Source organism: Babylonia areolata, chromosome 8, assembly GCF_041734735.1.
Source record: "Babylonia areolata isolate BAREFJ2019XMU chromosome 8, ASM4173473v1, whole genome shotgun sequence".
Taxonomy (NCBI): Eukaryota; Metazoa; Mollusca; class Gastropoda; order Neogastropoda; family Buccinidae; genus Babylonia; species Babylonia areolata.
The window spans coordinates 6,932,544-6,945,970 of NC_134883.1; the positions used below are offsets into that span (position 1 = coordinate 6,932,544).

General features: G+C 40.1%; 1 protein-coding gene across 2 annotated transcripts in view; it reads left to right on the forward strand.

Moving 5' to 3' along the window:
- The first annotated feature begins 230 nt into the window (after positions 1-230).
- The window catches only part of LOC143285023 (putative receptor-type tyrosine-protein phosphatase mosPTP-1), an 85,617-nt gene continuing 72,420 nt past the window's right edge, over positions 231-13,427 (forward strand). For both annotated transcript variants that reach the window (XM_076592197.1, XM_076592198.1), the window contains exons 1-2: positions 231-488; positions 2,098-2,216. In XM_076592197.1, the coding sequence (XP_076448312.1) occupies positions 2,156-2,216 (61 nt within the window). In that variant the 5' untranslated portion in view covers positions 231-488; positions 2,098-2,155. The remainder of the gene's footprint in view (positions 489-2,097; positions 2,217-13,427) is intronic.

Genomic DNA, 13,427 nt, shown 5'->3' on the forward strand with positions numbered 1-13,427 from the left:
TGGTTTTACAAACATTTTCTCTCTCGGTAATGTTTCTCGACTTCATCATTTTATTCCATATCCTCGAAACTTCTGTCAAGAGAAACAGACTTTTGATCTTGAACCGTTGATGGGACTTCTCACACGGTCTGTCACTGGCCTGAAGTGCCAGATAGTCACGTGACCGGAAGTAATTATCAAGAGAAATGGCGACTGCTGTCTGAAGGAGTCGATTATTCGTGGTTTGCCAGATAATTAATCTGCTAGGCGTATGGTTATCTGTCCTGTCTTGCACGTGCTTAGTTTATGTGAAAGACATGTAGGTTTTGCATCTTTTCCTGGATCCCTTTTGTGGTGGAATTGTGAAACCGTGTATGTGTGCCAGGCCGACTGTGTGTGTGTGTGTGTGTGCTTGTGTGAGTCCCAGTCAGCCAGTGTGGAGAAACACGGCGATACTCGTAGTGAACGCACTGCAGCGGATTGAAAGATCATAATTGATATCTTGGATGGTATGTAATATTTTATTCATACATTTTGTTTTTTCCTGTTGAAAGATGTGCGTTGTTTTTGAGATCTATGGTTTTTACTGGCGCCGAACGAACACTGAGTCAGAGAATGGCAGCTGCACCCCCCATCCCTATTTGCTTCACCTCCCTTCTCTGTTCTCATTTTGGTTTTCTTGTCTTTTTTGTCGATTTGTAATATGTCTCTTATGATTAAAAAAGAAACAAGAAAGAAAAATACTCAAGAAAATACCCTGGAATAAAAAAAATCATAGTTTCCAGTTTTGAAATTTGTTCAAAACGATTGGTTTTAAATTTCATTTCCAGTTGTTTTTTTAACCGATTTTTGCGGATTCTTCACACATACACACACACACACACACACACACACACACACACACACACACTCACACACACACACACACACACACACACACACACACACACACACACACACACACACACACACACACACACACAGAGGGAGAGAGAGATAGAGCATTCATCATTGTGTACTGGAAATTGGTCGGGGTTTTTTTTCCATTCTGACCACATAGAATTATTATACACATTTTTATATGCTGCCTTTTATGTAAGTTCTATATACTCACAAACACCACTCTCCTTCTCTTTCTAAACACACATACACACATGCACACACACATACACACACACACACACACACACAAACACACACACACACTAAACAGTGATGTTTTTATGTTGAATTTTATGCATTGACTTTCACGCTTTGAATATATATATATGTATGTATGTATATTTATCTATATATTCAAATTAAAAACGAAATGAAAAAGAATAAGAAAAGAATATATATAGATCTATCTGTTCAGACTGCATCCAAAGCCCGTGGTTATTTAGTTTATCTAATTGCCTTGATGAGTTGATCATTTGAACTGTGGCGGCATCTGCATCATCATAGTGACCGCATTTTCCGTACTAGTTTCCTGTCATGGTCCGGCAGTTTGCTCCCGATGGTGTATTGCTGACACTGTCACACTGTCTGTGAAGTCATGACCGGTGATGTTTGTCGTAAAGTCGTAAAGATGATGTGACTGTCTATTTCAGAGTTTAACTCACTTTGGCTCCTTGACAAAATTATTGTTCAAGTACTTCAAAGCGGGCCTACTGTGAGAAGGCAGACTGCTTAGGTAGTTTAGATTGGAGCAGATCCATTGTACCAAGGATATTACACTTGTACTGTTGTAGATCATCTCAAAGTCAAGAGCATCAATTAATAAAGTTTCCTCATGGTTGACATGTCTCTTGATGACAATGAACAAAGGGTTGTATTGTATTTGTGATCAGTTTAAAAGACAGCCGTCCTTACACCACTATGGGCTGCACCTCGTGATACACATAGTGATGATAGTGCTAGCGTAGTGCAGCAAAATGAGGCAACAAAATGAGAATGATTTTGAAATTATACTTAAGCGGGGCAGTAAAGTCTCTCTTCTGAGACTGACTGATAGAGAGCCAGGTGATATCAAGCGCGGAACAGTAACAACAATAAGCAGTTTTATGTTGCAGTATTTCCAAGAGTGAGAGGGAGGGAGCACAGGAAAAAAAAGATTATTTGTTGTGTCTGTTTCAGATTATTTACAAACTAGTATGAGATCTTTGGACAGAGGTGGTTGCTCAGGAATTGAAGAATGCGTCCATTACTTCTACAATTACTCTTGCTCCTTGGTATCTTTATCTCATCAAACTCAGGTATGAACATTTTATGTCATTTGTGTAATGTTGTTAATGATCATGTTTCAGGTTTGTGTTTCGAGGGTGAGGGGGTGGTACTGTGTGTCTTTGTGTATTTTTTGTTGTTTGTTTGTTGTTGTTTTATCTCCAGTTCATTCGGTGTTCTTTCCTGTTTGTTATACATATGTGTTTGGTGTTGATTCTGAACATTTTTTGTTCAGAAATGAACGTTTGCTAAGAACTTTGTTGTTTGTTTTGTTTTTATAGATCTCCAGTATTCACCATTTTTTCCTGTTTCTTATTAAGTGTTTGATGTTGATTGTGAACATTGTTTTTTTGTTTATAAATGAATGTTGCTGAGAACTTTGTGTATGCATACATCTAAAAATTTTCAGTTATTTAGAATGAGATTAATTCAAAGAACAATAACAAACATACCAAAAAACACAAAACAAAAGGAAAACAGTATTTCAGTAGCTCAAGGAGGCGTCACTGCGTTCGGACAAATCCATATACGCTACACCACATCTGCTGAGCAGATGCCTGACCAGCAGCGTAACCCAACGCGCTTAGTCAGGCCTTGACACACAAAAAAAAAAAAAGAATAAAAAAAGGAAAACAACAAAAACAAAAAGCAAAACCCCAAGGTAAATCCAAGGAAAAAAAGCAAACAACAAAACGATAAAACAACAACCAAACATTGAAACAAACAAAGCCAGACATACAAATATTTAAGCAAAAACAGAGAACACCTTCTCATTTTCTTGCATAAGTTATGATCATTGATTCATGTTGGGAAGTGGAGGTGGGGGAGAGATAAAACAAAACTAAACAAATTTTATTTCATGAGGGTAGTGGAGTAAGCACAGCTGCTTTGGATTTTTATTTATTTATTTATTTTTTACATCCAGCTCTCAGGGGCAAAAAACACACAAGGAAAGAAGAAGACAGAAATTATTATCATACTTGTAAACAAGTGAGAGAAAAAAAAGAAGAAAAAAGCTATCACATGAAGAGAAAACAACAGAAGAGAGACAGAGACACACAGAGAAAGAGAAGTCAACATCTGATTTTTTTTATTTTTTATTTTTTTTTAAAGACCTGTACACAATGTCACAAGTGTAAACAAATAGTTTGGACACATTTTTTTTTTTTTTTTTTTTTTTTAATAAAGAAATAAGAATTTAATATTACTGTATTGGGTCACTTTCATGTTGCACAGATTCAGAAAAAAGGTAATCATTGCTGTCAAAATGTTAATGTATATATTGGGAGCTAGAAAGTGTTTTATTGGATATATGTTAGTTTCCATAATTAATTGGTATAATTTGGTTTGATAGGCTTGGGGGCAGTCTCTGTTAAACTAAAGTGATAATTAAAAAGATTTTGATTTTTTACACACACACGCACGCACGCACACACATGCACACTCTCTCTCTCTTTCTCTCTCTTTCTCTCTCTCACACTAACTCATGCACAGTCACACACACACACACACACACACACACACACACACACACACACACACACACACACACACACTTGGTTGACATAATTTAACAGTCATTATACTTAAATACAAGTTATAGTGTAAATGGATAATGAAGTCTGAAATTGCTGAAACTGACAGTTTCTGTAGAGAGTAAATTATTACCAGTGCTATCCTTAGAGTGTCATATATATAGAGAGAGATATACTTTGTACTGAGTAAATGAAGTCTTTGTCTTCTCTGTGCACTTGTCATTCAGTATTTCTCTCTGTCTCAGCCTGGCTACCAGGTCAGTAATAGTCTGTACTATCACCACACAGCGTCATTTCACGTATTGTGCATATGCTGGTCATAGGTGTGCCAGTAGTATAGTATCAGTAATCCATCTCTTAAATGCAGTTACTGGCGCTTTTGCCAGTAGTGTAGTGTTGATAATCTATCTCTTATACAGTTTCTGGAGCTTGACCATTAGGCAGTGCCACTGAAAGGGCTCAAGTATGATGTACAGCTACTGTACTAGTGTTAAATTTAACACTCAGCTGTTTGGCGACTTTCATTTCCTCTGCCTGGCTATTTACATGGTGTTATTTAGCCAGACATAAAAAACAAACAAAAAAAAAAAAAAAAACGTGTGCCACTGCCAGCATCAGAAATGACTTCCACAAGCAATTATTGTTAAGCAAGCCCTCTCGTCTCATTTCCTTTGATTGCCCATTTCGGGCAATCCACATCAGGATACTGTGGCTTATGAGGCTAAGTCATAACAGATATTGAGATAATATGGCTGTGTATTTCAGACTTCCTCATCAGTGAACCAACAACAGACAAGTTGCTTCAGAAACAAAATGTATTAACCAGTGTCACCCACTGACTGCTAATTTTCAGTGCTCTGCAGTTTAATTTTTAGATGCTTTTGGCAGTTATTTCTCGACTTCAGTCTTTTAGGTTACTGGTTTGATTGATACCCATATCATAATATGTGTAAAAAGTCAAATGATGCCAATCAGTTCTTTGTGGTATCAGTTTTCAGTGTATAAATTTATCAAAATTATCATGTTACTGGAACTTTTCTTTTTTTATAACTTGAACTATTTACGGGGAAATAAAACTAATCCTATATCAGTGAAAATATTGTAGAATTTGTGTCACATCCTGTTTTTATGGACTCTGTGACTGGCCCATAGTCCTTTGTCAGAAGGGTTTGGTTGACCACTGCTATGTTTGCACTGGAAATTAGGCTCAAATCTTGGTCGTCTTGGCAGTGTTGACATAAGAACTCAGTGAGCCATTTCCCTATTTTCAGTTGGGCCCACAGATATATCTGAGGAAGGAAATAAATATGATGTCAGTCATGAATGTTTATCTGTTGAAGATTCTAGTCATGCAATATTTATTTTGTTTACTTTGTACAAGTTTCATCATACATGTATAGTTTTTTTGTTGGTTTTGTTTTTGTTTTGTTTTTTGTTTGTTTTTGTTTAGGCATCTTTGCTGAGTGAGACCTTTGTTCGTTGTTTTTAGAGGTACTAGATACTGAAACTTCTCTCTCTCTCTCTCTCTCTCTCTCTCTCTCTCTCTCTCTCTCTCTCTCTCTCTCTCTCTCAGTCTCTGTCTTCATCTCTGATCCTGACTTTACAAGTTGTTCAAAATAAAAGAAGTTTGCCATGTTCCATCCTATTGCTTTTTTTTTTTTCTGCTTATTTTCATTCTGCCTTGAAAAAACAACCACCACCCAACTCTCCTTTCTCTGGGTTCAGCTACTACCATGCTACCATTCCATTTATTTATTTATTTTATCTATGTTATTATCATTATCTTTGTTATTATTTCAAACTTCTCAGATTATGGTTTGACATTTTGTGGGAAAAAAAAGGCTGTATGGAGAAGGGGAACTGGGAGGAAGGTGGCATTCCCCCCCACCCACCTGCTCTTTTTGCTTCTCTCTCCCTACCTCCCCCATCCTCTGTTCTTTCATGCAGTTCCCCTACAGCCACCTCTCCTGTATTGTGTGTGTGTGTGTGTCTGTGTATATATTGGTATGGACTAGCTACTTTTAGGTTGTTTTTCTTTTGGATACAGTTGTGTTCCTCTCAGCATGGAATGCCAGGAAACATGGATTGGACTGCTCCTCCATTCTTCGTTGCTTTAGAATTCAGGGCTGTCTTGCTCAAACTTGAAGCGTTTCATTGCTATTACTAGTATTAGTGTCAGTCTCTCTGATCTCATACTTTGTTGTTCACATTGCCAGCCATCAGTGCCAGATCTTTCTTGTGCTTTTCACTGGTTCCAGTCTCTTTCATTCTTTTTCTTCTTCTTCTTCTTCTTCTCTCTCTCTCTCTCTCTCTCTCTCTCTCTCTCTCTCTCTGTGTTTGTTCTTTAGTTTAACGTCTTTTCACTGTAAGTGATATTAGAGGAGGGAAGGAAAAAAATCTAGGGGGGTGGTGGGGGGAATTACTGTGTACGCATACGAGTAAGTGAAAGTGTGTGTGTGTGTGTGTGTGTACATGTTCATATAATACATGTGTGTGTGTGTGAGTGCATTTGCATGCATGTGTGTGTGCTTGTGTGCAGACAAGCCTCTCAGCTTGGCATACTTTTTCACATCATAGTTACTGTGCATGTGTTGTGTGTCTGCTTATGTTTGTCTCCCACTCTTCCAGTCATGGAATTTTTTCTTCAGTAACCAAGCAGTGCTTTTGGTACAGTGTAACTGTTAGGAAATGCTGCAAGCTTTAGTTTCCCGTCCATTGCTGGCAGTTGATAGTGATACCTTTTCTACCTGTCTACCCCACCTGCCCTTACGTCTGCTGGTGGAGATCGTGTGTGAAGGAGCTGGGTCAAAAGAAAGGATTGTGTCAAGATATTTCCTACAGAACTGTCATGGATAGGGTCTACCTTGTCAGTTGATCTGGTCGGAGACAGTAACTGAGAAAGAATAAGACTAAGAGTGATCTTTTTTAGTTTTTATGACTTGAGATGAAGCTAAGCAGTGCTACCACTGGTAATGACAAAGAAAAAAAAACGCCCCAAAGACAGGAAAGCAAAAAAAAAAAAAAAAAAGAACCAGTTGGAAAAATTTACAAATTCGTTTGGGTGGGGGTGGGGTATTTTTTGTTTCGTTTTTGTTTAACTTTTAAGGCTTGCTTTGATCTCAGTGATCCATTCAAGTATTTTTAGTGACAGAAAAAATGGGGAGGAACAATAGGAATATTTTTTTTTTTTAATACATCACGACAATCAGGAGTATACAATGCTGTTTGTTGACTTGCTGTGTTATTTGCTTACTAATCTTAGTCTCTCATGATCTCTCTTTCAGTCAGCTGGGTTGTTTTTCTCAAATATTCTTTTATATTGTTTAAATATTTTGCAGTTAGTATTGTAAAAAATAATAAGTTTCTTTTATCAGTTTTAGATCATGATTATTTTGATGGTACACAATATTCAAGAATATATATATACATTGTTTATATGTATACCTGTACAAGTTAATGAATCCATAATACTAATACTAGCAGTAGCTTCTAAGGAAGCATAAGCAATACACAGATGTATTTTTCAGTACTATTGCTATCCCAGATAAAATGATTGCAGGTAGATTTTGTTTTTTCAAAGGAGTATTTTTAAATGTTTGCTTTTGTCACTTTTAACAGTGGCAAAAGAAGGAGAAGTACAGTGGGTACATTGTATAATTGTGTTCGTTCAGTCATTGACTCGCTGAGTGTTAGTGTTCACAGACTGGTCTTGCGTTTAGTGTAACATCACTTGAGATGTGAATGCAGACACACACACACACACACACACACACACACACACACACACACACACACACACACACACACACACACACACACCACTTCTCTTCCTTCCCCACCCACCTCTCCACACACACACACAGATTGTGATAGAGGCGCAACCACACATGCTCTTGACCCCATGACTGACATCACTGCTGAAACTCTTCCTGAGGAAGACCCACCCAGCAACTGGAGACAAGGTAGTCCCCTGTCCTCTTGGGCCAGTTCATCACAAAAGGAACCCTTTCTTTCCCAGCCGCCTAGGTCCTCCACAGGACCCCTCCCCCTCCACACACACACACACACACACACACACACACACACACACACACACACACACACACACACACACACACTCGTCCCCATACCTCACCCCCTACACACACACACACACACACACACACACACACACAAGACCCCTCCACCTCCACACAAATACACACACCCACCCCTCCCCCTCCACACACACACACAAACACAAGACCCCTCCCCCTCCACACACACACACACACACACACACACACACACACACACACACACACACCCACCCACCCACCCACCCACCCTATTGATCCTTCCCCAGCCCCAGCTCTTTGAACTTGACCATTCAGACTGTGTCAGCCAATTGTTCTCCCCACCCTCCTGCTCTCCGGATCCTAGTGCCCATTGTTGTGGGTAGGAGCTATGGCACGATGTTGGTGTCAAAACATCATCAGAATGTGAGTGTGGCTTCATGAAATTGTGCCCGTTTTGAAGAGAGGTGTCAACGTTTTCTGCTGTTGATTTTAGCGCAGGGCTGTTGGCACTAAAAGCAGAGGAACATTGTAAAAAGAGTATATATATATATATATAAAGGGATGTTTCAGTGTTATTGTTGCTTTCCTAAAATATCAGTAGCCTTCAAAGAGCATTGTAAGACATCAAACAAATAAACAAACAAGATTCAAAAAGCAAACTTTTAATGTTTATTTGGGACAAGCCCACATATCAGAGAGCCGCAAAAATGAAAATCGGCATTTTGCACAATTTTGAACTTAGTTAACAATTTTTTAGCTGAGTTGAAACTGTCAGTCAATTTTTAGCTAATTTTTAGTTTTCCATAAGTATGATTTTGGAAGAAATCAACAGCCATGATGATAACAGAAAAAGGAAACAAGTGATGGTTTTCTGTGAGTGCATTTTTTATATAAACAAGCAAGGGTGTTTTACCACCACTTACAGTACAGACCATTTCTGTATGTTGACATCAAGTATGATTTATAAGATGATCCATAATGAGAAACAAAAAAAATCCATCCAGGCACCTGAGCAGTGTAATCATTGATGAACATTTCAACAACTTGCGCCAGTTAACGCTAACACTAACAGTGGAATTATCCACACTGAAATTTGCATTGCGCCCCCAGACAGCATGTGTCGTCCCTGGGTGCACAGACTCCAGGGAAGCTAGCTGTCTCTGTGACAGTGCATGCGTCTGAAATTCCCATAACTTTGACACTTGCACGTTACCATGAATAAAGACCCCAGAAGGATCTAGGAGAGTCTGAGAGGATGGGGGGGGGGGGGGGGGGGGGGGGAGGAAGAATGAAGAGTAATGAGTGGTGCAGTGTGGCAATGGCAGGACACCAGGGCTTGGTGGGAAGGGGTGGGGGTTGGAAGGATGGGAGGGAGGCGGGGCTAGGGTGGTGGGGGGGGGGGGGGGGGTGGGGAGCAGACATGAGGGATAGGAGACAGCCAGTGGAGGAGGAGGAGTTTAAAAATAGAGAGCTCCGTCTGTCTGGGAAGTTCTCTTTTGATACTGTTTTAAAATTCCCTTGCTTTGCTGTGACATTTCAGTTGTTTTTGTTTGGTTTTGGTGTTATATATATATATATATATATATATATCAAACAGTATTATTCTAGACAACAAGCAAGTACTGGTGTTACTCTAATACAGCAAAAGCCACACAATTTCAGATATTAATTAATGTTGATTTGATTTCTAACCTTTGATTTTGTTTGTTATTGATTCATTTACTATGTTGTTGGTGTTGTTCTTGGTGGTTGTGATGGTGGTCATGTGTGTGTGTGTGTGGAACTGGAAGGGTGACCACTACATGTATATATTTTGTATTTGTATTTGTATTTCTTTTTATCACAACAGATTTCTCTGTGTGAAATTCGGGCTGCTCTCCCCAGGGAGAGCGCGTCGCTATACCACAGCGCCACCCATTTTTTTTGTATTTTTTCCTGCGTGCACTTTTTTATTTGTTTTTCCTATCGAAGTGGATTTTCCTACAGAATTTTGCCAGGAACAACCCCTTTGTTGCCGTGGGTTCTTTTACATGTGCTAAGTGCATGCTGCACACGGGACCTCGGTTTATCGTCTCATCCGAATGACTAGCGTCCAGACCACCACTCAAGGTCTAGTGGAGGGGGAGAAAATATCGGCGGCTGAGCCGTGCTTCGAACCAGCGCGCTCAAATTCTCTCGCTTCCTAGGCGGACGCGTTACCTCCAGGCCATCACTCCAGATATATATATGATGTCCTTTCTTCAGCAACCGCTAAAGAGTGGTACAAAATCATAATTAATGGGAAAAAAGTATTTGGAACAATATAATTAGTCGTATTAGAAACCATGAGTTCGAGGGTTGATTGGTCCTTGTTTATTGTTGATGGTGATGTCCATGAAAAATTGAAATAGTCATTATATTCCTCCACCTACTCCTCCTCTTCCTGTTCTTTCTCTTTTCTCCTTTCTTCATTCAGATTCATTGACTCACTTGTGTAAACAAAGTGACTTAGTGAGTCTATGTTTTAACCCGGTGTTCGGTTGTCTATGTGTGTGTTTGTGTATGTGTCTGTGTCCGTGGTAAACTTTTAACATTGCCATTTTCTCTGCAAATACTTTGTCAGTTGAAACCAAATTTGGCATAAAAATAGGAAACATTCAGTTCTTTCCAGTCATCTTGTTTAAAACAATATTGCACTTCTGGGATGGGCACAAAAAAAAATAAAAAAATAAAAAAAAGAAGCCAGATTATATGCAAACTGAATTTACTGTTATATTTATATTTTTTAAATTCTCTAAACTTGGCACTTTGATCTGATATTCTGACACAACAACAAGAGCAGTCATTTTTATCATTTTTTGAACTTCATTTGCTAGGCATGGAAGTTATATTTATTTTGCATGTCTTTGGTGCAGAGAGTAAAAAAGGGAAATTAATCTGTAATTAATGCTAGGGGGCTTAATTTGCTTTAAACTGATCTTTCTCATCTTCAACATTACGTTTTGAAATTATACTCGAATCTGTCGTTAGGACTTTTTTTCTTTTCTTTTCTTTTAACCCGAAGCTTTATAATAACAAATACAGAACACATTTTAACGATAAGATTTTTTTTTAAACACAAGTGAGTCTTGAAGGCCTTGCCTCTCTTGTTTTCTCTCTGTTCTTATCTTCTCTTATCATCCTCTTCATCTCATTGTCATTTTTGGTTTGTTTGTCTTTTTTCTCTTCCCTGTGTTTTTCTTCCTTTTTTTTTCTCACTAGTTTTTCTCCTCTTTCATGCATTCCTTTCTCTCCTTCACACAGACCTCCTTCTCACCATTAGCCTTCACAAAACAGCACCTGACTTTCTCTCAGTTACTGACAATTTCATTGACTGAAAGGAGTGTGCATAGAAGGGTAGACCCGGCAAAAATGTTGAAGTTTGATGAAAGTACATCATGAATTATTCACAACATTTTGTGGTTCACACTTAGTTACTGTATGCAGTTCAGTGATAATGAAGGCGGTCACAGGTGTCCACCCACCCACCCACTCATGCACAGTACCTATGGAGAGTGATACTAAAGCAAGCAAGCAAGATGGTTTTAATGAACTATCTAAAATGCAAGATGATTATTATGAACAACCTAAATCTTTGATGAAAAAATATTTCTCATTGAGGGAATAAAGGAATGATCATTATAATGATGACTTGTTTACCTCTTGATAAAATACAATGACTGCAAATAAAAACGAATCATACAAACACATGTATTTTATTGTTCAACAGCTTTTTTTTTTTTCCTTTTTTTTCTACAACCAATTCTAAAGAAAACTATTCACAGAGAGAGAGAGAATGAACGAACGAACGAACATTTTTATTCAATAAAGGCGGTAGCCCCTCATGAAGGGGATCAGTGAACACAAATTGTTACATTCCAGAACAATGTGGAACAGAAAACATTTAACTACAATTCTAGCAATGCGCATGCACACACAAAAAGCACAATTAATCACATATCAAACTGCGGATTTTGAATGCCTTATACAAGTATATAGCGAACTGTTTTAGAATGGTTTCATTTGTTGACATTAGCAAGGAAAGTCGAAACAGAGATGGATGTCTATGATATTTTTGTGGAATTAACTGGAGAGAGAGAGAGAGAGATAGAGATTCATCAGTCTCCAGGGCAGGGGAAGCACCACTGAGTCAATATGATGTTTGGTTGTGCACCACGGAGCGATATTTAATAAGGAAAACCCTGTCGGCCCAGCCAGACCCTTGGAAGTGGTATTGATTGAGTTTGCCTCAGCCTTGTGGGCAGATGTGCTTTTGAGGCCCATCCCCTGCCTGCCTCTACACCCCCCCACCCCCCACCCTCTCTCTCTCTCTCTCTCTCTCACTGCCTCTGTCTCTCTATACTTCTGCTCCCTTCACTCTCTGTGACTCTGACTGTCTGTCACTGTCACTCTGTCTCTGTGTGACTATTTGTCTTTCTCTCTCTCTCTCACTTGTATCAGGTTCTGTCTCTCATTCATCTGACACTCTCTCTGTCTCTCTGTGTTTCTGTCTGTCTCTGTCTCTCTCTCTCTCTCTCTCTCTCTCTCTCTCTCTCCCTCCCTCCCCCCCTCTCGCCCTCCATCTCTCTCAGTGTCTCTCTCTCTCTCTCTCTCTCTCTCTCTCTCTCTCTCTCTCTCTCTCTCTCTCTCTCTCTCTCTCTCTCTCCCTCCATCTCTCACAGTGTGTCTCAGAGCTCATTCTCATGCTTCATGTGCATGTTCCTGTGTCTCTCTCGACCCCCTCCTTGTCTGTCGCCATCTTCGCAGAGCCAGCCGCCCATCCAGCGTGCCTCTGCAGAGCTATAATGCAGTAATCGTTCTCACGACGGGTCCCTCTTTCTCCCTCCATATCTCTCCGTGTCAGCCCGTCTGTTCCTGTCTGGAACTCGGTGGTCTCGTCTCCAAAATTAGTTCCCTCCATCTGCCCCTCCCTCGCTGTCAATATCTGTCTCTTCCCCCCCCCCTCCCCCCCCCCCCACCCTCGTCTTCTTATCCCACTTTCTCCTCCCACTTCTTACGCGTCAGGCTCTCTTTTATTACCCACCGCAACCCCCACTCATCCCCTCTCTCTCTCTCTAGAAGACAAAATCCTGTCTTGTCTGGCCGTCTCCGTCCACACTCCCTCCAGTTCCAGTCTTCCTCCTTACCCCGATTCGCCATTTTTGTACCATGGATACTTTCTCAGAGAGAGAGAGAAATTCGTATCACTATCAGTTTCGATACATGTAGTTTTTGTGACCCGTACCGCCTGACTAATAATGATCATCGTCTTCCTCCTCCATCCTCCCCTTTCTCCCCTTTCTTTTCGCTTGAACCTTTCAAGCTTGGGACTTGCCGCCACTGATGACTGCGCGACTCTTTCCATTGCTCAAGGACGTTCACTGTTTGATTTTGTCACTGTCGTGCAGTGGAGGAGGCCGAGGACGTGCACGCACATTATGACTGTGTATACGTGTGTGCGTGCGCGCGTGCGTGCGGGCCCGCCCGTCGGCCCGCCCGCGCGTGTGTGTGAGTCATGCAGCTCATTAAAGTTTCATACAGCTGCAGCGCCTATTGTTCTTTTGTTGCGTTGCAAATGTTAAATGGAAGGATAAGGGGGAAGGATGTCGTCTTCCTACGTCCTACGTGTGGG